At 44.1% G+C, this 26,708-nt stretch overlaps 1 protein-coding gene across 3 annotated transcripts in view; it reads right to left on the bottom strand.

Moving 5' to 3' along the window:
- Positions 1-317: 317 nt before the first annotated feature.
- CCDC149 (coiled-coil domain containing 149) overlaps positions 318-26,708 on the bottom strand; it is a 108,194-nt gene continuing 81,803 nt past the window's right edge. For 2 of the 3 annotated variants that reach the window (XM_010362987.2, XM_030924230.1), the window contains 4 exons: positions 25,890-26,034; positions 17,199-17,275; positions 14,551-14,667; positions 318-3,010 (listed from right to left, as the gene is read on the bottom strand). In XM_010362987.2, coding sequence (XP_010361289.2) covers positions 2,583-3,010; positions 14,551-14,667; positions 17,199-17,275; positions 25,890-26,034 — 767 coding nt within the window. In that variant the 3' untranslated portion in view covers positions 318-2,582. Of the gene's footprint in view, positions 3,011-11,116; positions 11,730-14,550; positions 14,668-17,198; positions 17,276-25,889; positions 26,035-26,708 lie in introns of those variants that run through there. The other variant, XM_030924235.1, reaches the window with a different exon arrangement.

Genomic DNA, 26,708 nt, shown 5'->3' with positions numbered 1-26,708 from the left:
CCTTCTGCCTCTGAACAGATGTTATCTGGAGCTGTTGCGGTCACCTTGTTATGAGAAAGCAGCTGACACAGCAGGAAGAGAAGGAAGATGGAAACCTAGAACACCTTGACGACTTTCTTGAATGTATAGCCCTGGAATGCCCTACTTCCAAAGTTCCTGTTATAGAACAGAATTCACGTCCCTACTGTTTAAGTTTCTGTTAAGTGTGGCTTGAAGCTGAGAGGACCATGCCTGATGCAGGGTTACCTAGTGAAGTAGGGGAGAGAATGCCACACCCTTAAACAATGATCTTAAAAAAGACAAAAGACAGCTGTAAGTAACTGCAGAAAACCCCTTTAATGCCTGTGGAACAGAAGAACCATGTTGGACGGGGAAAGCAGGGGCAGGACACACGTGTCGCATATCTATGGGGTGTTATCATGGTTACATCTGTGACAGGATCAACTAACTGGCTCTCATTTCACTTAATAACATAAGATCCTCCCAGCTGACTATACACAGTTTAGGTTATCACTCCCTATGACTCCTGCTCCCTGCCCTGCACCCTAGATTCTCTGGGACTCACCGCAGTTTTCCTGACTCTGATGGAATGTGCTGGAGTCTATTACGAGCCCTGCTTTTCAGAACGTGCTGAACAGGCCCTGAAGATGTGCATCAGGCCGACGGTGGGTCAAAACCAGAGTTCTGCAGGCTGAGCTTTTTCCTTTTATTATTATTATATTAAACTTGGCTGTGTTTTCCTTTGGTGGCTCTGGCATCCTACGCAGTAGTGCTGGACATTTGCAGGCAGTTAAGGCCCAGTCCAGCAGGAAGAATGATTTCCGCGACTGACTGCTGGTCTGTGCAAGCCCTCCAGCTGCAGGAGCAACTGCCCTTGAGTAGAAGTTGTAGGGTGGGCCTGGTGGGGAGGGGGACAGGCTGGGACAGAAGGAAGGATGGAACATTGGACCCAGTGGCCAGGGGTCAATGGGATGTCCTTCTCACCAGGAGCAAGAGAACACTGACTCCAGCATGCTCCCATTTCAACTCCAGTAACGGGAGGCCCACCCAGTGTGCGTCAGACAAAGGAGTGGGTGCTTCTGGGCTGCACTTTGGCCTACTTCAGAGGAGCAGCACAGGAAGGGATGGGTAGCCCATTCTGCTAGCAGAGTGATTCCTGGAGATGCAAGCTGGGAGGGATGTATCTGTGTGGCTGGCCCCTCATGTCCAGATGTCACATCTTAGTGTCACGAGCCTGGGACAAACATTGAATTTTTAGGATGCATTTTCACTAAGAGAGGCTACCACTCTGGGAGCCTCTTTTTCCTGCAAGAAGCGCCTCTCAAAGGAGTGATTCTGGTTCTCAGAGGCATTCTGAGCTTTGGGAAAAAAGCTATGGCTGGATGACCTTTTAATTTTTTGCGGTGCTGGATGCCACCTAGAAAAGCTAATCTTTATCTGCAAGGAAAGCACCAGCTGGGATTGAGCACGCCCCCCTTTCCCACCCCTGGATCATGTCCTTGGTTCCACATCCCTCCTTGCCATGCTGTGGTGAAGCTTTTTTGTTTTCCTCTCTCTTTCCCATACAAGGTTATGAGCTCTGTGTCTGGTCTTTGAAATTCTAATACTTGATGGCACAAATGAGGCAGCCTCAACATTCTGTTGAAGGAGTGAAGGGTTTGGAAGTTCCAGGTGGTGTGGGAAACTAGGGTGGCTCCCAGCAGGTAGATCTTTCCCAAACCTGAAATGGCCATACGATCCTGTATGTTAGACAGGTTGAATGCAGAGAACGAGCATTTCCAGGCTGTAGCTCTCATCTCATCTCACAAAAAACCAGACCACCACTGGGAGTCCTGTTCCCCAGCTTTTACAAAAGCTCACCCCTCCCAATAACTTCAGATCAGTTAATTCTCCAGATTTACAAGCCAGAAAACTCAGCTCTGGCACTCAGCACACAGGACTCAACAGGGGTTGTGGATTTCAACCCAGAAGCCCAAACTTCTCAGCCTGCTGAAGGCCCCTTCCACCTGCCAGTCTGCACAACAGCAGTGCTGTGGGCTCAATGCCAAGCACATCCATGCCAGGCAGTCCTACCGGGTGGGCCCTGACTTGATGGGGTGCAGCTATGGGCCCTCTGGACATGTTCTGCTCAATTACACCTTCCTCTCCAGCTGCCTAACCTTGACCAAGATGGGGACCTGATTAAAAACCCCATCAGTTTCTAGCTCTTCCTGTAATTTTGATTGACAACATTAAATGCTAATACAAAAACATCTTATCTCTGATAAAACAAAAGCTGACAGAAAGACGGACGCTGACAACCAGCCATATGGTGGACACAATTCCTGGGCCTGGCCCTGTTCACAGTAGCACTGTCTGGCAGAAAGAGATGACACTGAGAAGCTTGAGGACCTACATTTAATAAATCAAACTGTACTGGCATCATCAGAATATTCACAGTTTGCAACAGGATCAGAGCATTTTCTCACTTGCAGACTCGGAGGTGTTTCAGGAGAAGGCGATGTGGGCGCGCCGTTCGGATGCTTCATTCTTGACCCTCTCTGGGGCTTTCAACGTGTCATTGTGTCAGATCCCTCTCCCCTTCAGGTTTTCACGGTGCTCCTCGTGCCTCTGCCCTCTGGGATCCCTTTGCCGTCTTCCGGTGTGGAAGCTTCGGCTGCTGGCTGGCTGGCCTCGATGGAGTCCAGGTGAGATCTGGGGAGCTCCCCCTGGATGGCCAGGCCCGGTGGGGCTGGCCCCATCTCACTCCTCTGACCCTCCATGGGACGCTCTCTTCTGACCTCTTCCAGTTCTGCAGCTGCCTGTTCCTTTGTCAGTTTAATTATTTCCCTTCCAAGGCTGTTTACTTCTTCCTCAGAAGGTAACTGGGGTAATGAAGGATGAAAGAGCTTGCACTGGTTCCCGTGGCTCTGATTTGCTGGGGAGTTGACAGAGGGCCTCCCAGCATCCTCAGGCGCTGTCAACGCCTCAGCAGCGGCACAACTTTCATCTCCTTGCTTCTGAGCCTCCGCTGAAAACAGAACGAGGACAGCATTAAACCTCTGGCAGCAAGTCAACCCTCACTGCCCCTCTTCTGCCAACTTCCCGCCCAGCCTACCAGCACAGGGCCTCTGAAAAAGGAGCAAGACTTTTTTTGGCTCCCTGTGCAGGGAACTGGAGCCGAAGGGGAACACAGGACCCAGGTGAAACCAGTGAGCATGCATTCTAGTGATTCCTGCATTATTAACAGAGGGCAAGAGAGCACTTGGGCCATGTCATAATCCATCCTTTCCAGGCACCTGGTTAGCTTCTGTTCCATTCTCTAATGGTTCTCTAATGGCCGCTTCTTGTGCACATTAAATATTTATATTGAGGACAAAGGTTTTGTTGGTTCTGCAGCTCAGAACTGGGTCTTGTTAGTAATGAAAAAAGGTTCCGGCTGCATTGAGGGTGGGAAGCAGAAGGATAGTTCGGGAAGGATTTAGTGCCACCCCTTCTCCACGATTCTCCATCAGCATCTCATTCCTTAATGCAGACACCTGGTGTTCCTCAATATAAAATAAATTATATGCAAATATAGCTTCAAGCTGCCTCCCCTGTTGAGTTGTTGTCCCTAAACCCCTTTGCCATAGGATGGAAATTCTAGCACTGCAACAGGAAGGGCATGGGAGAGAAGGGTGAGCCCTAAAGTGCTGACGTCCAGCCCTCATTTCCCTACTCACTTGCTTTGTGATCAGGACAGGTCTCTGATGCTCCTTCTGAACCTAACCAGCAATGGTTGCTCTGCATGACTGGGGAGCAGCATGGTGGAGCCAGCTCTTAGTACCCGGGCATGTGCATTCAACAACAGACACTGAGTTTCCCCAGAAGCCAATCTCTTGTCAGCCCTCAGGCTAAACAGTGAAGAAAGGTATGATAGAGCCACAGTGGGACTGGGTTTAGCCTGGGTGCAGGTCCTAGACCAGGAATAAGGGGCCCCCAGGAACACTTCCTGGTACCCCTGAATGGAACCACAGAACCCTACTGTAGTGGGGCTTGCTATCAGATATGTGCAGGTACGTTTTCAGGCTGTAAGTTGGAACTTGGGGAGCTGGAGAACTGCAGCAGGTTAGAAAGGATGTTGAGCATCATCTGGCCATGCCATTTTCCTGCTTAAAACCTTCTACTGGAGCCTTGTCACTTTCAGGATAAATTTCCTTTCGCTTAGGCCCTTACAAGGTCCTGCTGATGCGCTCCTGTTTCACTCTGCAGCTTCATTTCCCACAATTCCATCACACATGTCCTCCTAGCCATGCCATGCGCCCATTAGGTCTCCACACACACTGATCAGTTTCTCCCCTCTCTTAAATAAATCCTCCCAGCTAATGCTTATTGGGTGCTTTTCCACACTACGCACTGCGCTAAACATTTGACGTGTTTATCTCATTCTAAATTTAAGTCCATGAGAACAGGAGCCTCATCTGACTCATCCAGTGTCTGACACATTCTAAGCATTCAACAATATTTAAAAAATAGTTCCCTTTCTTTTATAAATGGAAGTATAATACACATAAAGAGAAGTGCACAGAACTCACGTATCCAGCTCAATGAATTTTGGCAAAGCAAACTCACCCATATAACCAGGATGAGAAACAAAATATTACCAATCCCTGCAAACACTTTCAAGTCCAGGACTCCTGGACCCCCTTTCCAGTCCCTTTTCTTCTGCCAAGGATAACCATTAGCCTATTTAAAATGCCGAAATGAGATCTGCCTGGACCTGGAACTTTATATTCAGGAATCTTACTGTGCTGGGTCCTTTCACTTCACATGATGTTTGTGAGATTTACCCATATTTATGAGTACAGAATTTGTTCACTTGAATGCACCACAATTTCCAACAGGTATGTAAGTGTTGAATGAAAATGGGCAAGCTGGAAACAGAAAAAGATATAGAAATGGAGAGCAGACATATTAAACAATTCACACCATCACTCAAAATTGCAGAAATCTAAGTCCCAACAAAATGTAGTTTTTCCTCTACCAGAATGGCAAAAATGAAAAGGTTTGACAAAGCTCAGTGTGGTGAAGGATGCAGGGAAACAGGTACAATCATACGTTAATAAAGAAAATAAAACTTAGTAAGACTCTTTTATAGGCCAGATAATTCAAGACATATTGTTCTTAGATACTCACTACAACACTGTTTTTAAAAACAGAAGTCTGGAAAAATCCAAGTGCTCATCAACAGGGGATTATGTATACAGATTTACTTGCCAAGTTGCGAGATTCTTTCTGATAATATGCACTAAAAATTGTAGGTTGTCTTTGGAAAGCAGACTGAGGACCACAGTAAGAAGCAAGGGTGGAGGAAGACTTTAAGTTTAATTTTCCATCTTTCTGTGCTATTTATATTTTTTAACATGTGCTGTATTCCTATTTTATAAAACAAGATATGCAACCTCCAAGATTCTACCATCCATTATCCCTTCATCTTTCCTTTGCTACACTGATCTGTAGAGCTAGGAACTCATATCCACTGCTTCCACTTCCCAGTGCTGATTCACACCTTCAATCCTTCAGTCTATCCTGTGTCCCCCCTGCCTGTGAGGCCTCCTACATCTCCCACCCTACCCTGTAGCATACTTTCCCATTGGCCGCATGCTCCTCACAAGCTGTTTCTCCCTGTAGTCTCTCCTTCAATCTAGTTCTGTGAGCATGATGTATTAGTTCCCTATAGCTGCTGCAACAAATAACCACAGATGTAGTGGCTTAAAACACACTTATTCCCTTATAACTCTGGAATCTGAAGTCCAAAAAAATTTCACTGGGGCTGGGCACAGTGGTTCATGCCTGTAATCCCAGCACTTTGGGAGGCTGAGGCGGGCGGATCACCTGAGGTCCGGAGTTCAAGACTATCCTGGCCAACATGGAGAAAACGTGTCTCTACTAAAAATACAAAAATTAGCCAAGTGTTGGTGGCGCGCGCCTGTAATGCCAGTTACTCAGGAAGCTGAGGCAGGAGAATCAATTGAACCTGGGAGGCAGAGGTTGCAGTGAGCCGACATTGTGTCAATGCACTCCAGCCTGGGTGACGGAGCGAGACTCTGACTCAAAAAAAAAAAAAAAAAAAAAAAAAAAAAAAAAAAATTCACTGGGCCAAAACCAAGGTTGTGCTCCCTTGGAGGCTCTGGGGCAGAATCCATTTCCTGCCTCTCCCAGTTTCTGATGGCTGCCAGGATTCCTTGGTTTGTGGCTGCATCCTTGCTATCTCTGCTGCCATGGTCACACTGCCTTTTTATCTGTGTGTGCACAATCTCTCTCTTGCCTCCCTCTTGAAAGGATACATGATATTGCATTTTTAGCCCACCCGAATAATCCAGAATAATCTCCTAATCTCAAGATCCATAAATCAACCATACCAGCAAAGTCATTTCGCCATATAAGGTAACATTTACAGGTTTCAGGGAATTGGACCTGAAATCTTTGAGGGTCAGTATTCAACCTCCTACACATGCCTTCCCAGTTTCCTTTGTTGATTCTGATATTTCCTTCTGGCCCCTCTGAGGGCACTTTCCCCAGTGATCTGCCATCTGTTTCTCTTCATTCATTCTCACTGGCTATCATATGACCTTAATTCCTGCCTCTGAGTACAGCTCCCAGATCTATATCAATGGCTCTGCTAGCTTCTTGTAGAAGATACAGACCCATGTTTCTGGCTGCCAATGGGATCCTCTACCTGGAAAATCTGCTGGCACTTTCCAGAAGATAGTTTTCCGCCATAGAGTCCCTCTTGTTTGCAGTTTCAGTAATGCTTCATAGGCACAGGGGCTTAAGATCTTGAAGACCAGTCAATGCTAAGTCTTGTCTTTGTCCCTCTGTATTAGTCTGTTTTCATGCTGCTAATAAAGACATACCCAAGACTGGGTAATTTATAAAGGAAAGAGGTTAAACGGACTCAGTTCCACATGGGTGGGGAGGCCTCACAATCATGGCAGAAGATGAAAGAAGAGCAAAGGGACATCTTACATGGCAGCAGGCAAGAGACTGTGTGCAGAGGAACTCTCATTTAATGAAACCATCAATCTTATGAGACTTATTTGCTACCAAGAGAACAGTATGGGGGAAACCACCCCCATGATTCAATTATCTCCACCTGGCCCCACCCTTGACATGTGGAGATGATTACCATTCAAGGTGAGAGTTGGGTGAGGACACAGCCAAACCATATCAGCCTCAGTGCTAGAGACTGAATGCTTGTGTCCTCCCAACATTCATATTGAGGCCCTAATCCCCAGTGTGATGGTATTTGGAGGTGAGGCCTTTGAGAGGTACTCAGGGTGAGAAGAGTCATGAAATGGGTCCCTCATAATGGGATTTGTACCCTTATATGAAGAGGAAGGGGCCAGAACCCCCTCTCTCTCTGCCGTTTGAGGATACAGCAAGGAGGCTGCCATCAGCAAAACAGGAAGAAGGCCCTCCTGAGTCACAGAATCTCTTAGCACCTTGATCTTGGACTTCCCAGCCTCTGGAACGATGAGAAATAAATGTCTGCTTATTGTTGAAAACACTCAGTCTATGGTAGTCTGTTATAGCAGCCTGAACTGACTAAGGCACTCAGAAATGTTCCTTGCATCTGCCCACTCTTCTCTTTGCCCAACACCAAACATTGCTTGGATTTCTAAGGTTTCTAGATAAATTGCTGAGGTATATCTCCCCATGGTTCAGCTGGATGTGACTTTTAGACCATCCCCCCAGCCAATGAACAGGTAAGCATTCAGAAGGCAAGTGCAAACAATGCTCAATATTTCCGGAACTCAGACCCTGGCAGGTGACAGGTATGTGGTGACAATTTATAAGATGCATTTACGAGGATTATTTCATAATTTAGAAAAAACGTGTATTTAAAAACACATGAGACTAAGCATGTGGTTAGATACTTTAGGTTAAATATAACCTAAAAAGGGCCGGGCACGGTGGTTCACGCCTATAATCCCAGCACTTTGGGAGGCTAGAGAGGCAGATCACGAGGTCAGGAGTTCAAGACCAGCCTGGTTCACATGGTGAAACCCTGTCTCTACTAAAAAAATATAAAAAATTAGCTGGGTTTGTTGGCGTGTGCCTGTAGTCCCAGCTACTCAGGAGGCTGAGGCAGAAGAATCGCTTGAACCCAGGAGGTAGAGGTTGCAGTGAGCCAAGATCGAGCCACTGCATGCCAGCCTGGGCGACAGAGCTAGACTTCGTCTCAAAATAAATAAATAAATAAATAAAACCTAAAAAAGAAATACAATCTAACAAGTTTGAATTAAAATGAAGCTTAGAATTTCTGCAACATGTAACAATGTTATTACATCTGTGATCCATTCTAATTTTAATACAACATAAAAGTATTGATATGACATAAAAGTATTGATTGATATGCATGGTATGTGGTGAGCATTTCTTAATTACATAATTGAATACACTTTTGAGCATTTATTTATTTAATCAAATGTTTAAACGTTTTTAAATGACTGAACCTTGGTAAAAACTCTGAGAAGCTCTAGAAGAAATGAAAGCATGAAATCAGAGGGACTTTAAGACTAAAATGAAACTACCAAGATGAAGGGTGGAGCACAAGGAAGAGAAAATGATCACAGACAGAAGCAGCGATGTGATAACAAACATCAGTATCAACAGAGAAGAGGACTGTGGGTTTCAGCTGAGCAAGGTGGGTCCTGGCTGCTGTCACCACACCCTATAGCTATAATTCTCCTGATATAAATTTGCCTTTCACATTCAAAATAAGTTTCCATTTCCTTTAGTCTTTTTGATGACCACAGACAAATCCCAGGGACAGAATTTTGACCAAATCTACTTTATGCTTTCTGAAGGCTGCATTTAGTCACAGACAACTATGTTTATTCTCCTAAGAATTCACTGACCTCAGTAAGCATTGTATCTGCAAAGGAGACCATTACTTGTGCTTATAATGAAATCATGAATGTAATAAAGCAAGCCTTGATTTTTTTAAAAAAAAGCTATTCAGATCTGTTCAGCCAGGATAAGGTATGTTAGTTCCTGATGCGCAATGTATAGATGTATAGATGTGTGAATAAATCAAGCATGGATTTTGAAAAAACAACTATTTAGATCTGTTTAGCAAGGATGAAGTATGTTGGTTTCTAACAGGTTCCTTTGAGTCTAGTCTCCTCCTGCACTAATCCAACCTGTTGCGAGACAGGAACCTTCCCTAAAGCTTTGCTACCTAAAGTGTGGTTCATGGACAAGTAGTGGCAGCATCACCTGGGGACTTATTAAACATGCAGGGTCTCAGGCCCTACTCCAGAATGACTGGTTCTGAACCTTCACTTTAATAAGATCCTGGGTGATGTGGGTGCACACTTCAGTTTGAGCAGCACTGCAAGCTTGAAGCACAAATCTCACCATGTCTTTGCCCAGCTATACATCATTTAAAGGCTGCCAGTGTCTCGGGAACAAAGCCTAAGCTCATAACCTGACATTCAAGGCCTTCCACGACTAACATCCATCTACATTTCTACCTGGCAAACCAACTCTTCTTTTTCCCTCTACTCCAGCCACACTGGCCCTTCATGTCGCCCACCCCTGTCCCCAGCACCTATAACTTAGAAAGTTGATTCCTCCATGACTATCATTCTCTCTTGTATGTCCCAGGGATGAACTTCAAGAGTCACCTCCACCTCCACATCTTCCATGATGCCTATTTGATTAAATCTGGCCAGAAGTAATACTCCTACCTTAAATATAGAAACTTGCCTGATTAATTTTTTAACCTTGTTCCATAGTGGGGACTCAATAATAAATAGCTTATTAAATGTTTGAATATATGAACAATATACACGAATGTGTGAATCCATGAATATATGAGTACATCTCTTTAAATACCATTCGTTAATATATGGAAGCAATCCTTGAATTTATGGTATTCATTTAAGGTTGTATTCAGGTTACTACTCTAAAAGTTCTTAAAATGGTACTTTTGAAAAAGAAAGACAAAGATTTCTGACTTGCACAAACATTTATCTACATCTAAGGTAGCTCAGGGAAGCAATCACATAATTTTCACACTCACAGATGAAAATTTTTATAGTGGTCATACAGGGGACATGAGAAACAGTGGGTCAAAATGAGCAGGTTTCCAGCATGGTGGGGAGGCTTTGTTTAAAAGGAGTAAATTACGTTACTTGCAGCAGCTAAATTTTTCACCAACGTGAGACGAATAAACTCCTTCTAGAAATTACTCTTATGAAATTACTTCTTCCAGGACACTTAATAGTATATTCTAGTGCCCCTGAAAAATTAATTAACCTTACTCGTAACAACCTAACCCCTAAACCATCTGCGGTGTGTTTTTACTGGAGGTCACCTTAATCTTCTCTACCTTAATTTACATCTAAGTGAGGGTGGTCTAAATTACACAGGGGACTTTCAGTTGCTGGTATTTTGCCTTGTGCCATTTTGTTAGATGACATTCTGCTCATGTCCAAAGGTATGAGTCTCTTTTAATATGGTAAACCTCTGAGATGAGCAGGGAGAACTTTTTAAGCAGCGGGTGCGGGGGGGTGTGTGTGGGGCCAACACTGCTGTCCTCATTCGAGGTTAAAACACAGCCACAATAAGAGGAATGTACTCAGGCTGTAATCCTACTCTGTTTACTTTTTCTGAGAAAGGCTAGATTTTCAGAACCTCAGGACCACAGAGCTACAGGAGCCAGGATCTAGGACTGGATTGTAAGTCAACAGCAGGATTTACCAACCCACTCCCCCATTCTTTTCAAATCTAAATTTTAATTTTTAATTTAATTTTTTTTTTCTTTGCGACGGGATCTCACATTGTCCCAGGCTGGAGTACCGTGCCACGATCACAGCTCACTGTAGCCACAACCTCCTGGGCTCAAGGGATCCTTCTGCTTCAGTCTCCCAAGTACCTGGGACTACAGGCATGTGCCACCACTTGCAGCTAATGTTTTAATTTTCTTTTTTAGAAATGGAGTCTCACTATGTTGCCCAGCCTGGTCTCAAATTCCTGGCCTCAAGTGATCCTCTCACCTCAGCCTCCCACACTGCTGGGATTACAAGTATGAGCGACCCTTAGACTATTCTTTTTTTTAATCCAAAAGATACCTAAAATTATACTCAAGTCATTATCCGGAGACAAAAAAAGTTACTAAAAATGTCACGAGCGTTGAGCTATCACTGGGACCTCTGGTTACTTGCTGTGGGAGCAAAATCCTCCTTTGAAGATTCTAGAATCTTAACTCTTGAGCTGTGGGTGTTTTATTTTTAAGGACAGACACATAGCATTGCCATTTCTATAAAATATTTCTGAACCAGCCAAGAATAGGAAAATATTACAAATAATAGTAATTATTTGGTGTTTTAGCAAACAGAATCATTAACACTTATTATTAATAATGATACATGTATCAATGATGAGGAGGCAATGAACGGATACAAATGCATTATGACACAAATAATGTGGAAAGAAAAAATATTTCCCCTAAAAGATAAAGCAACAGTATCTCTTTGTTTAAAAGATTGCTAATCACCCAAAAGTGTGTCCCCCGTTCCCCACTGCCACTGGCCCGAAGGGGCGATTCATCTTCCTTTGTTAGCTGCTCTCTGATAGGCTTTGTCCTCCCAAGTGTGCGCTGCTTTCAGTTGGAATTGATCACAGATGCGACAGTGATGATGAGGCCATCCCGGACGCTGACAGCCGCGGTATAAATGCTTCCTTGTTCCCACCCAGTGCTGTCGGAGGATGGGATAGGAACAATGAGAGCTAATGATGCAACTCTGGAAGCTATCATTTTGAATCAGTCCGTGACTTACACCGTCCTTGTGAAAATCAAGCCAGGCTCATGCTCCATTTCAGGTTAGCAGGCCCAGGTCCACCCCGAGGCTCAGCAAGCCCAGAACAGACAGAAGGCTTTGGATCTCCATGTGGACGTTGGATGCTGGCATGGCATAACCACCATCCAAGACATGCTCCAAATCCCACAGGGGGCCACGGTGATCCAGGCCAGCCTTACAAGCAGCCACATGAGGCTGGCTGCAAAGACCCAGCCTTGCTTTCTGGCCAGTGCAGAACCAATTAAAGTCAGGGTCTCTCTCTAGAAATTCTCCCCACATGGGAGAGTTACTTGGGGGGTAACCTTTCTGCTCAAATCCCAGATATGTCCTGGCTTCTACCATTCCATGAACTATTATGGTCTTATGATCAGGCTCTCAACCCTGTTGGCTTATCTGGGTCTTCTTACTCAGTGATAAGAAGTGGTCTTCTTACCAATCCACGTGCTATTATGAGTGATTTAAAGCAATGACTATGCATTATTTTTCACGAGCCTTTGGGTCAGATGGGTGGTTCCGGTTCTGCTAATCTAAGCTCAGCTCGGCAAGGCTCCCTCATCTGTATGCAAGAGAAAGCTTGCAGAGCCTAGCTTAGATTAGCAGAACCACCCATCTGACCCAAAGACTCATGAAAAACAATACATAGTTGTTGCTTTAAGTTCCACATTTTGAGTTGGTTTGTTACCCAATAATAGCTAACTGACACAGCTGGTTAGTCCATTTAGCTGAGAGCACAGTTTTTAGGGCAGACAATCATGAGGTTGGAAAGGTAGGCTAGGCCAGGCTGCAGAGTTGAGATGTTAAGTGGAAGACAGTGGAGAGCCACTTGGGATTTTTGAGCACGGCACAAATGTGATGAAACAGTACTCCAAAAGCTTTATTCTATAGTAGCAGGATGAAGATGAGAATAAAGCAAAGACAGTCAGGGAGGATGGAAAACCAGGAGAGGAGCCCTCCTGACAAGAAAATGAGGGCCTGAACCATGCCAGAGGCGGTAGGTCCCGAGGTGTGAAAACTCTGCAGAAAGAGTTGAGTGAAAGACCACATGTAGATGGAGATAGAAAGTTGACAATGGTTGACAGCTCCAAGGTTTTGAGCCTGAAAAGCTGAGAGGGTGACAAAAAAAGAAGGAAGAAAGCAGGAAGAGTTGGCGATGCCATGCTTGAGAAGTCCACGGAGTATTCAGGGCAAGGGAAGCTGGGGCTCTGGGAAATGTGGGGTGTAACTCTGCAGATGGAACCCTGCAGGGGAAAATACTTTGAGAGTATTTTATGGAGGTAATGATTAAAGGCATGAGTCTGAGCAAGAGAAGATGGAAATGTGGATGTATATTGTTTATCTACTGCTGTGTAATGAATTACATCAAACCTAGCAGCTTAAGACTCAGAAGTCTGAAAACAGTTGAGCTGGGTGGTTCTGGCTAATGGTCTCTCATGAGGCACCCATGAAATGGTAACCAGGGCTGTTGGCATCTGAAGGCTTGACTAGGGCTGGAGAATCTCCTTCCAGGATGTCTCACTCAAGTGGCTGATGGCTGGAGGCCTCAGCTCCACACCACGTGAACAGTGTGGACAGCTGCTTGAGTGTCCTCATGATATGGCTGCCAGCCTCCTCCAGAGTAAACGGCCCGAGAGAGCGTAAGGGACAAGTCTCATGTCTTTTATGACCTGGATGCAGAACTCACATACCCTCACTTCTGTATTCGATTAATCAGACAGACTGATCCTGATACGACATGGAAGACGGTTACACAGAGGCATGAATACCAAGGGGTAGGGAACATTTGGTGCATTCTCGGAAGCTGGCTGCTACACTGGGGTGGCAGAACAAGACAAGCAAAACTTCAAAAGATAAGAAGTTTGTGGGGAAGACAAGACTCCCACATGGGAAGAGATCAGGCTCTCAAACCTGTTGGCTCATCTGGGTCTCTATATAGGTCTTTGATCCCTTCCAGAACACCCTGCCTCCAGAACTGTCTATCTGGTAGAGGAGGAGCTTTTCTTTCTATTCTACTGCTTTGCAGACTTCCCATGTATCAGGCAACGTGCCAAGATTTCCCTGAGGTTGACATGATTGTGTCACTGTTTTAAAGGGAAGAAAACTGAGGCGGAAGTCTCCAGCCCAAGCTCTCACAGCCAATGTGATGTGGAACTGGCCACGAACCCAGGTTGTTCAGCTCCAGGGTCCTCACTATTTATTTTTTGAGATGGAGTCTTGCTCTATTCCCCAGGCTGGAGTGCTGTGGCACAATCTTGGCTCACAGAAACCTCTGCCTCCTGGGTTCAAGTGATTCTCCTGTCTCAGCCTCCTGAGTAGCTGGGACTACAGGCATGCCCCACCACACCCGGCTAATTTTTGTATTTTTAGTAGAGACGGGGTTTCACCATGTTGGCCAGGCTGGTCCTGAACTCCTGAGCTCAGGTGAAACACCCACCTCCACTCCCAAAGTGCTGGAATTACAGGTGCGAGCCACTGCACCTGGCGCGGGGTCCTCACTCTTAACCTCTCTGCCAACATGCCTAGAGAGCAGGGGCCTGCATGCTGCAGTTAAAACCTCCCAACAACATGAACCCACAGAAGGAACAAGAGGAAATCTGAGGAATATCCCAATGATGCCAAAGCAGCAGCAGGAAGGGGAAGCGGAAGAGACCGACGTTCATTGAGCCACTCCTCTGTGGCAGGCACAGTCCAGGTAAAGATGGAGAAATTGAGGCGTACTTACCATCCTTGGGATCTGCTTTGTTCTCAGTGGGCTTCTCGACAAACTTCAGCAGTGGGGATCTCGACCTCTGTCCACTAGGAAGAGTGGGGTCGCTGAACAGTATGGTGTCCTTTCCCCCTGTTGCGGAAAAGGGGAAAATGGATGTCTTATATCATCAGTGGAGCTGGGTTACGTTTAGGCCCACACACTTCACTGGCTCAGGGCTGGCTGCCCATAGACACTACCATTGAAGGGAAGCCTGCTACGACTGCTGACATCCTCCATACTTCTTTACACTATTGCACCACCCTAGCCCTAGCCCTTGCACACACACACACACACACACAAAATCCTTATCATTAATTTAGTATTGAATTATAGGCCACTTCTTACTTTCCTCTCACTGCTTGATGTATCTTCATCTTGCTTCCCTAAGTGGACCATAGATTCTTGGAGGGGGCGATAAGCATGTCTAGAATGCCTGGTACAGAACTGAATTCACAAAGTCAATGCTCAAAAGGGTAACAACACATTGGTGGGCTGTTACTGGAAGAGACACTGATTCTTCCCAGGTGTTGGAAATGAGAGAGAGTTGGCAATTCTTTGATGTCATTGGAACTCTGCTCTCCAGTTGGCTAAACACTATGATTTGACTCCTACTTTGGGAAAGAAAGAAGAGGAAGAGGAGGGCGAGGAGAAGGAGGAGGAGGAGGAGGAGGAAGAGAAAAAGAATGTATTGTGTCTTATTCCACCATTCAGTAGTTTAAATGGAGTCACAAAAAACAATGAGCAGACAGAACAGACTGATCTGATTTATACTAGAAGAGGCTCTTTTTCCCTCTACTTTCAACATAGTTTGAAAATATCATAACATGTTTCTTCATCATAACATCCTTCACCACTGCAGAAGGTCAATGCTATTGCCATGACATAAACTGTATCGGATATGGGGAGCTGCCACTCTTTCCTGTCCTCCCATTTTGTATCTATGTGGAGACCAGAGATTAGAACAAACAGGGCCACAGCATAAAATTCATTCAGCCAAGTCCCCAAAGCTAATTTCATCCTTTAATATTTGTTTTGTACTAATTGAATTCTCTATTTCAATTGACTATTCTAATCAGAAAAGTTCAAGGAAAGGTAGATAATGCATTTCTACTTATTTACATGCAGGGATGACATAATGCACTGCTGATGTTAGCCACAAAAACAAGATATTTTAAACAGAACATACTCCCAAATCCTACTGAAACATTGTAGCTCAGGCCTTCAGGCAGCAAAAGGAAAAAAGGAAATAGTTGTTATTGCATAATAGCCATTTGAAGTTGTACCTAGACCAAACAAAACCACAGAAAATTCTTGGCATCTGTTCACTCAAGTAACTTCCATCTTTTAATATAAATTGTAGAAATGAAACAGTGAGAAATTTCACCGAGTCATTTTGAGAAAAAAAAAATCAAAACCCCCATACACGGACAGACATGGCAAACTCACTGTACAAATACATGATCAATTTGCCCAACTGTGTTGAAATTCAATGCAATAAAAGAAAGGCCTTCCTAGAAGATGAGGCTTTAACAGCATCAAAAGATTCTTGTGCAGAAATGGATCATTCAAATCCCCAGGACTGTACCCGGCAGTAATTAGTTCTGTTAGGTCTTTTGACATCAAATTCAAGGAATCACTGCTAAAAATTCCAATTCTTGAAACACACATCCAGGCAACCTAAGGCAGCGATTCAGGTTTACATTTCAGAAAATGTGTTGTTGTCCACCTGCCTCCCTGTGCTGACTTTTACTGATCGTCCATTCCAGGGAAGCACCCATATCATTCAAGGATGAAGGAGACTGGTTTGTGCGGAAGGTTAAGTAACTAAAACTAGAGGTACAACATGGTTTCCAGGGAAAGGGGAGATGGTGGAAATGGTAAATACAAGTTTCTGAAGAGTAAAAAGTCAACGGGGAATGGCTGACTGGGGTCTCACAAAAGGAGTATTTTACCAAGACAAGTGGGAAAAATACAGCTAATTAAAGTAGAACACCAGAGCTTCCAAATACAGTGTACAAATGGAAAAAAAAATCACAGGAAATTCAGATTTTCAGACTAAGTAAAAACAGGATGGGGGAAGGGAAGAGAAGGAGGTGGTGGAGTACATTTTGGGTTAGAAAAATTGTTGGTTTTTATATTCATTTTTAGTACTGGGGATTAAATTGGACAAATCTTTGTATGTTCTTAGATTCAATTTTAGGACTGGTGATTAAATTGCACAAATCTTTATTAAGTTCTTATATTAACTTTTAGGGCTGATAATTAAATTGAACAAATTGAATAAATCTTTATAGGATATCTACAGATTAAAAGAAAAGAAGCAATTGACTACATTCACAAAAGTTAAAAAAAATATAGACACAGTGACAATTTCAGAATTCAGGTTTGCTAAACTTCACAGTTCCACAGATGAGACCCTGAATATTTATTGCATTTTTCTGATTCTACCCCCAGCCTGCCATGTAGTTTCTAAATTTAGAACACTTGTAGATGTTTTCAGCAATGATCTAGTTTAAATAAGGTAGAATAAAAGGACTTTAAAAAGGTAGAAGATTCTTGTAAATTATGTGGGAGTTTCATTTCTTAAAAAAGGAAAATAGTTTTCATGAAGTTCTGTTTACCTGGAAGACTCCACAAACCAGAAACTTCCAGAGTTCTTAATTTTTTTTCCAGCTCAGCCACTCGATTCCCTAGGATTCTGAAAAAAGGGGAGAAGATGACAGTCGATTTTTAAGCCTCCTGTCAGCCCGCAGCCCTGGAAATCCCACTGGTGCCCTAGTAGAAAAGTTTGGAGATTTATGATATATGCTAAAAACAGAGCATTTGTAACGTATGTGTGTGTAAATAATATGTGCTCTATTGCAAGTGCATAGGCAAATAGAAAGTACATGAATGATTAAAAACAATACTCAAATACCATGAAAGTGAGCCCTCTCCCAAAAGGTAGTTTTCCTGGGAAGCTAAATGATGACTCCACCGCTGCCCAAATCATTTGATGGAATCTCTATTTAAGAAATGCTCATTGCAAAGAAGACAATAAATTTTGAATACCCTTAATCCCTTAATAGTATCACACCTTGATTCTTTGAGGGTGAATCTGATTTTTGGAAACAACCAGGTCTGAAAAATAAGATGGATGGACACGCTTGGTAATGTTGGTTTGAGTCAATAAATAATACCATCAGCCTTCTTAGACCCATGTCTTACTGATGTCCACATTCTTGATATTTAGCACAATACCTGATACATGGGAAGTATTTGATAAATATATTTGATTAAATAAATACCTTTCTTTTTTCATGACTCATAATTAGCTATGGGAAGAATGAAAAGAGATATTTCAAAAGAGTTTTCAGTAATTGCAGAATCATTAGAATAATTACATTGTTTTCCAAGCTGACCATTCTGGTCACTAAGATATATAAATTCTAGAATGTGTGTATTTGAAAAGACCATAATGCTTACTTGGAAGCCAAACTCTCACTACATGCATGGATAGACATGGGGGCATACATACTCCCACATCACTCTATAAAAAATCAAATATAGTTGGGAAATGATTTAATAGTCCTCTAAAACTTGAATCACTTCCCATTGGGCTGGAAATTGAAAAACCAGTCTTTATTTTATTTGGGGGATTTTCTTGGCACTGCTGTGCTAAAATAATGTGGAAATCACCTTAATAGCAAAGTTTCAATTCCTTTCAGCAAGATAAATCAGAACACTAGAATTATTCTCCTATCTCTCTTTATATTCCAGAGATAGCTACACACACCCACATACACACAGAGACATGAATATGTATATATCTGCACATACATATGGCTGTGGATTCATCCTTGTTTTACCTGAATTGACTTGTATCATCTTAATTAATATTCCCTTTGAGTTCACAGAAAACTCAGGAATTACTCTATGTGGTTTTCTTCCATCTAGGTACTTAGAGCTTTTCTTTTCTTCTTTTCCCTAAGTCTTAAAATTATGCATAGTCTTCATCAATTACTTTCCACTTTCATTCCATTTGTTGGGTCTCTTTTGCTTTCATGTCCCTGACCCTTCAATAGGCGCTATCCTTTGTAATCTCACTTTCCATATTTTGCTCAGACCTTCTGATCCAAGCTCCCTTTTTACCAGCTGATGAGTTTGAGATGCAATCACAACAGTGTTCAAGTTGATGCCTGTTTCTTAACGAGATCAGATCATCTGTAGGTGGCTGCTTCTTGGAAACAAAAGATAAGGCTTAACTCTTCTGTGGAGGTGGAGGGATGCCGTCTGAGCAGCATTTGAAGGTGTGGTGAAGAGACACTGGGTTATATTCTTTCTGATGTTTCAGGATAACACAGCCGCTTCTCTCAGAAATGGAACGGAGTGAATGTCCTGGTGTCCCCAGCAATCTACTTTCAGGGCTCCTGCCTAAGTTTGTCAGTGCTTTCTTCTCTGACCTGACTCTTATCAGCGTCTGATGCAGGGCTGGAGGTAGTAAAATGGACTCAGTAGAAGTTACGACAGTAGAAATAATAACAATAGTACCACCGACAACAATATCAACTGTGTCACTGTTAACACAAACAACTAATCTTTCCTGAGTCCTTAACACACATCAGAGGCCATGCTGAACACTCACCTCATCCGTGTTACCTCATCTAACCTGACAAAAACCCTGTGGTATGCATGGTATTGTTATACTCCTTTTACACGTGGACTTTAAGGAACACAGAGGTTAAGCAACTTGCCCAAGGATGCACAGTTTATCTCAAAGTTCTGTCTTTCTCCAGCCCCCAGCAATCTCATCCACCATACTCCCCTCTTCCCACTAGGAAGGTGAGGAACAGAAGTTAGTTAACTTGACCAAAACCATAAGCAAGACTCAGCTGGTGGTGAGACTGTATTGGAAGGTAAGCCTGGACTTGCTTCTGAAGCACATGTTCTTAACCAATACCCTATAATGGCACTTTAAAACCAACCCTGGCACATTCTTTCTCATGTCTGCATGAAGTGCTCCTTAAAAACTGGTCATGTTGAAACATGGATGTGGCTGCAGCTGCCTTGCAAAATACAAGCCACAATGCTTCAAATGGCAAAGAGGATCTCTGCTAGCTTCACACTGAAAGAATGTGGCAGGGAGCCCACTGAACCTGGTGTGACGCAGCCCAGGGAGAGAAGAGGGGCTATTTACGTCTTAGTAGCCAGCAGCATGGATAGGTGGAGAGAACAGCAGGAGCTGAGTCCATTAAATTTAGTTCGACCAATTCAACAAACAATTCCCGAGATCCAGCTCTGTAAAGCACTGTGCTACGGGCTGTAGGGGATAATGAGGAGAAGGAGACCCTGTCCCTGCATTTGAGAGACTAAGCGTCTGGTGGGAGACTGACTGATGCATACACACAAAAACATACATGGACGGTGCAGTGGAAGGCTTTAATAACAGCTGGTATTTGTTAATCACTTGCTGTATACCAGGTATGCACACACACTCCCTTGGTGTCCTGCAACAACTGATGTGTCAGCTCTTGTTAGCCTTATTTTGTAGATAAGAAAACTGAGACTCAGAAAGGTCACTTAATTCACTCAGGCTTACACAGCTAGTGAGCAAAGGGGCCAGGCAAAAACATGGGCTTGAAAATACACACATGCTTATTAAAACTGTACAGCAGAAATGAAGAGCTAAGTGGAAGATGAATCGAGAGAGACCAGTAGGAACCCAGACCATGAATGACCTACCTGCCATATTGACAGCATTCAGACTTTTCTATATTGGCAATGGGGAGAGAGTGAAGAGGTTTTTCGTTGTTGTTTTGTTTTGTTTTTTAAGATACGGAGTCTCACTCTGTTGCCCAGCTGGAGTGCAGTGGCGTGATATCAACTGACTGCAACCTCTGCCTCATGAGTTCAAGCAATTCTGCTGCCTCAGCCTCCCAAGTAGCTGGGACTACAAGTGTACGCTGCCACACCCGGCTAACTTTTTTTTGTATTTTAGTAGAGACGGGGTTTCACCATGTTGCCCAGGCTGGTTTCTAATTCCTGAGCCCAGGCAATCTGCCTGCCTCGGCATCCCAAAGTGCTAGGATTACAGGTGTGAGCCACTGTGCCCAGCACAGTGAAGGGTTTTAAGCAAGGAAGCAGCATGAGGAAGTTTAGGCAAAGTATTCTTGATGCCAAGTTGAGAATGGAGTGGAAGGAGTGTGAGTAGAAGCAGAAAGATCAGTTAGAAGGGCATCGTCCAGGTGGGATCGATATGGTCCAGGTCAAGCCAGTGGGGATGCAGGGGTGCTACAGGAATGGGGCAATAATGAGGAGGTAGATGAGCTTGAGATGCTTGTGGGAGATCTGTGCAGACACACTGGATACAGGAAGAAAGCTAAAGATCTGAGAGTGCAGGCTGGGGGAGCGGAGTCAGTAGCTCACCACCAGAGGGTGTGAAGTCGGAAAGAACAGTGGAGGGGGCAGAGGAGAGCCAGGACAATGTGTCACCTTGGAAGCCAAGTTGAGAGGGGTGCAGATGAGCAGCGCGGTCAATATTGTCTTATTCTAGAAAGTGGTCACGCCGGATGGGAGTTGAGAAGAGGCGGCTTAGAAGATGTGCCTGACACTTGAAGGAGGAATGTTTCAGGACAGTAGAGGGGATGAAATCCACAGTCCAAGGGACTGGGCTGAGACAGAAGCAGACTCTGGGAAAAGTGAATATAGCCGGCTCTTCAAGTAGCTTAGCAGGGAAAAGCAGGAGATAAACGGCAGTAGCTAGAGGCAAACTCAAACTTGGGAGAGGTTTGGGGTTTTTTGTTTTTCGTTTTTATTGCAGGATGAGGGAGATTTTAAAGTCTTAAAGATTTTATTTAGTTATGGGTTGTTTTGGGGTAGATTTCAGCATATATCTGCCTAGTAGTCTAGGGAAATCTCTCAGGACGCCAGGCCTCCAGATGGCTTCCCTGCAGTGGTTTTAGATAGTAATGACATCATTGAAGGTGGGATAAGGAGTCTGTGAAGACAGAACTCACACAGGAACTGCATTACTGTGCTTGCTCTCTGGACAACACAGACAGCAGGAATACCTGAGTGAGGGTCTTTAAGGAAAGTCTGACTCTAAAGGGGAAGCAGGTAACTGTGTCTCTACACACCTGGAGATGCCCCTGCCTCCTCCCACCCCAAGTGGCCTCCTTTGGCATCTCTGCTCTGATCCATGACACCCTCTTGCTTTTGCTCCCCAAGATGCTGAACTTCCAAGCTCATTCACCATTGGCCAGGGAAAGAGAAGAGGAAACGGTTTCAGGCATAGCAGGAAGGATAGCAAAAGGCCAATATGTCCTCATATATTCACCACCACCTCCCCACCACGGCAAGGCATGGGCCTGGAGGGAAGGCCTGGAAAACTAAATGTGGTGCACAGTGAAAGAGCCCTTGAACAACCGCCTCATCCACAAATGCTTTGCCACCCGGTTTGAAAGAGAAATGAACCTCACATCTGTTCTTTCTCGATCACCAGGTAACTGCCAACTTGCTGGCAAGAAGTAGCTCAAGCAAATTGCCTATTAATTGAACGTCGCTCAAGATGTAAAGTCCTAGGTTTCTTCATCAATTCTTCGAGACGGCTCCGGTTGGAGCCTCTCGAGGGTGGTAACTGTCAGGTAGTGGAAAACCAGCAGGGGAGCACACGCTGTCAGGAAGGAACACCTTTACTGCTATGTATAATGCTCCAGCAAAATAAAGCCATTTCTTTTCTTTTTTAAATTAATTAATTATTTTTTTCTAAGATTGCAACTGGGGCATGCACACAGAGACCAAGGTAGTTTCCAGTGTATTCCAAAAGCTATTTTATTATTTCAGTTACACAAGGCTAAATCAAGGGGGAGAACGCACAGAGACCAAAGTCACATTCTATTCTCAGCCCTCATTCCATTTGTAGTATAATTAGTTTCTTTACACGCCCCCAAATAAAACATTTATGAAAAGTATGAAACAGAGGACCTTCTAAGTATTAAAGATGGCACATTAGGCAACTTACGTACTGATATAAAGCAATCTCCAAGATCCATTATTACAGGGGCAAAAAAAAAGCAAGGTGCAGAACAATGAAAAAAGAAAGCTTTTAAAAAAATGAATACCAGTTACCATTTGTAAAAAAAAAAAAAAAAAGACAGTATATCTATGTAAATATATGAGTATGTTTATATACATAAATGTAGTGTGCATTTGCTTATACTGTCTATGCATCCTTTGGAAGGATACATAACAAATAAGGAATGGACGTTTCTTCCAGGAAGGGGATTAAGGTAGCTGGGAGTAGTCTGGAAATACATTGCTGTTTAACCTTAAATTAATATTAAATTAAAACCACAGAGGCAAGGCATGGTGGCTCACGCCTGTAATCCCAGCACTTTGGGAGGCTGAGGTGGGCGGACCACGTCAGGTCAAGAGTTTGAGACTAGCCTGGGCAACATGGTGAAACCGTCTCTCTACTAAAAAAATACAAAAAATTAGTCAGGCGTGGCTGAGGCACAAGAATCGCTTGAACCCAGGAGGTGGAGGTTGCAGTGAGCCAAGATTGTGCCACTGCACTCCAGCCTGGGCAACAGAGCAAGACCCTGTCATAAATAAATAATTAAACAAATCCAGAGGAGGGTTCAAAAATTATTTAAAAATAAACATGAAAAAGTACATGGAAACAAAAATAAACATGGGCAAATGAAAATGTCAGTCTTTCTCAGTGGAGGGAGAGAGTGCTATGAACCTGGGGAATGGGCATGTTTGCAGTGGGTATGGTTAGGAACACATTAGGGAACCAATCTGTCAGAGGAGGCTGGAATCCTCTGCAGAGGCATGTCAGGCCAACAGCCTGTGGATGCTGCCTTTGGCAGGGGACTCAGCCTGCTTTGCAGGGAAGGCTAGTGGTGTGCTCAGAACTGTAGCAGGAAGGTGGGTTAGGCGGGGGGAGGTAGGGTTGGGGTCTGAGGATGGAGCTGTGGGAGGGTCTCCCCGGGGAAGAAGTGATGGTCAAAGGGCATAAGCATTTGTGAAACATACTAGGATGGATGTTGACTGACAGAATTTGAGGAGCTGAAAGAATATCCGGAGAAACCATCAACCAGAAGTTGGAAAATGTGGGTCTTGGTCTTGCTCTTGACGGGGTGGTGGGGATAAGAGATTTGAGAAGAGTCTGCAGAGAATGAGAGGCAAAGACAGAGACAGGGAATGAGGTCTCCCAGGTAGGGGAAAAAGCACCAAAGACAGAGAAAAAAGATGGAGTGGGTCTGGGGTGAGGGGTCAGGGGAAGAGGTGGGAAAAGGAAATGAGACAATGGAGAAGGCTGGAGTTTCCCGCTTGAAATCCATCTTACTTGGATTTCAAGATGAAAATCTCAATGTGAAGAATTAGAGAAGAAAGAGACTCAAAGGTGGAGTTTGGGGATACTGGTGACCTGCAAAGAAAGAATGCCGTGGGAAATGTAGGAAGAGGTCTTGGGAGGCATTAAAGCCAAGGTTATCTTTCTTTCCTGTGCATGGACTCATCCGCGACTTATAAAATCCAGAATTCTAACCTTCCCTCCCACAAATCTCCGATTCTGCATTTATAAACAAGTGTCCCCACCCCCCAGCCACTGCACCCTAGCAATTCCAACATAAGTGACCTCCCAGAATACATTTAGACAGGGTGGCTGTTGAGGAAGGAGAGGAGGCCTTCTTCACAAACATTCCAGGCTGGTGGTATTTTTGAGAAGGCAGCAGGATTGAGGAAAGGCTTTGGGGGCTCGGGGCAAAGAGGCAAAAGCCAGAGGAAGGGAAGAGGTTGAAGAGGGTGAGAGAGGAGGTCCCAGAGCAGCAGAGGCCCAGAAGAGAAAAGATCCCAGGGACCAACAAGATGGCGGCTGGTGTACTTCCTGGAGACAGGAGTGAGCAGAACATGGGGAGACACTGGTTTCGGGGCAGCTGCAAGCTGAGGGGCTCAGGGTGAGAAGCCCCGTTTTCTCAGTGAATAAGGAACTGAGGTCACCTGCTGAGAATGGACCAGGGTTTAGAAGACCTGAGAAGGCTTGAAAGATGAGGTGTTCTGTAGAGAGGGAACGACGAAGCCAGCTCATGGAGGACATTTCGTGCTGTGGGGGATGCCCATTCCTTCTTCCTCCCCTGAGAAGCATCTGCATTTCAGCATCTGGCTTTTCATTACTTGGTTAAGATTTCATTTTTTCAAGAACATTTAAACCTTCTCCTGTCAATAAGTTACCCTTGTCATCCCTTCGAGATTGCCCTGCTTCCCTTTGCTGCTCTCTGCTTTCTTCCATATACATCTTCATCTCTGGTGCGATCTTCCCTTCACTCCAGCTTCTCTTTTTCTATTTTGTTTTTATAATACTTTCAGTCATTTTCCACTTGCCTCTCTCCCATGCCCCTGCGTTCGTCAGGCCCCGGATTCTCTGGTCCCTCCCTTTGTCACTTGAAGCCTGGCCTTCCAGGCCCCGCTCAGTTCTCTCACACTTGCATTTTGGTTCCGGGTGAATATCTGTCTTGCAAGCAGGACCAGCTACATAATTTGCAGGGTCCAGTGCAAAATAAAAATGTGGGGCCCTCTTGTTAAAAAAAAAATGACTAAGAATTCCAAGATGGTGACAGTGGAGGATCAGACCTAACGTGGGGTCCTTCTGAGCACAGGTTGCATGCCCACGAAGCCAACACCATGTGTAGTATTTGCTACTTTAATTTATTGTTTATTCACCATTCTCTGAACACTCTCGATATTGCCTCTGTCATCTCTAATGGCTACTTTAACCTGCTTGGTTTTACATAATATAGTCAACATGCTATAAAAACCAAATAAGACGTTCCATTTTAATTACCCTGCCTTTTCACCATCTTTTTTGCTGATCTGGAAGAGTGACATGAGATTCTTTTCTAGGTCCAGCAGCCTACGGAAGTTGATGCTTGGGCGGTTTCTGCCATTCAAAGACCCTCAAGGTCATGCTGGGAGTTTCAAATGGCACTGAGGCAGTTTCTCCCCTAAAAGAAGAGCTGGAGGAGAGGTGGGTCAAGTCACCCAGGCAATTATTTTATGGAACTCACCCAGGAAATACATACTACTCAGGGCGTAGCTCCTCGAGTAAGCATTCAATGTGGCTGGTACTCTTTCCTTGCTTGGCTCCAGCTGATAGCCAAGATGCTGATATAAAGCAGAAGCACCATTCTAGTTTAGTAAGTTTCCTTCTTGATTTGAGGGATCTCACCTTTCCTACAGGTCCGTGGTTCCACCTGGTTGACATTCACTTCTGGTAGCCTTGTCCCACTTCCTTCGCGCCCACACCCCAACCCAAGAGTTAGGCCACCTACTTGTTGGTTTGCCTCTGGTGCTGAATGACCATGTTTTTCTCGTGGATTGTTTCCAACAAGGCTGTTGCCAGAGATTTCAGGTCAGAAATGGACTGTGGAGTAGCTGGGAGGCTGCATCCATGATCCTCAGATAGCAGATCCTGAACTAGATAGGATACAAAATATATAACTCAATCGTCATTCTTCTGAAACACTGGAATGCAAACCAATGTCAATCCTTCCTGGATAATATGTCCCCAGCTTCAAAATGCTACTGTGTTGTATTGAGAGTCCACCTCAAGTGTCAACACAACAAAGTAAAATCCAGTGTGAGGACTGAACAGAAAGGAGGAAGTTCTCAGGGCTTTTATCAGCAATTTTTAAGAGGATAATAATATTTGCATTTGTCTAGTATTTTAAACACTTTCATAATGACTAATGCATAAAGTCTTAAAATTTGGGGAAAAGATACCCTACAGAATATTGATTTTTTCCATTTCATGGACAAAACAAGGCACAGATGGGTTAAGAACATTGGCTGAAGGTCACACAGCCAAGCAATGCCAATGACTCCTAGCTCCAAGCACCTTGCTTTGTGTCAGTTTCCCACCATGTGATACCCCGGGCAGGTGATAAGATAATTTAGGAGATTATTTAAAGTTCAAAATACGTTTTGTATTTTAGTAGCTATGCATTTGTTTGAAGGTTTTATAGAAAAGGTTATATATGGCATAACAAACCAGTGATTTCACAGGTGCTACTACTTAGGATAAGGCCAAGTAAAATGAATCACTTTAAAATCGACTTAAAGAAAAACATTAAGCAAACAATAGCAAGGTG

This window comes from Rhinopithecus roxellana, chromosome 2 (genome assembly GCF_007565055.1).
Source record: "Rhinopithecus roxellana isolate Shanxi Qingling chromosome 2, ASM756505v1, whole genome shotgun sequence".
In the NCBI taxonomy this organism is placed as follows: Eukaryota; Metazoa; Chordata; class Mammalia; order Primates; family Cercopithecidae; genus Rhinopithecus; species Rhinopithecus roxellana.
This window is presented reverse-complemented; position numbering and strand designations above follow the sequence as displayed.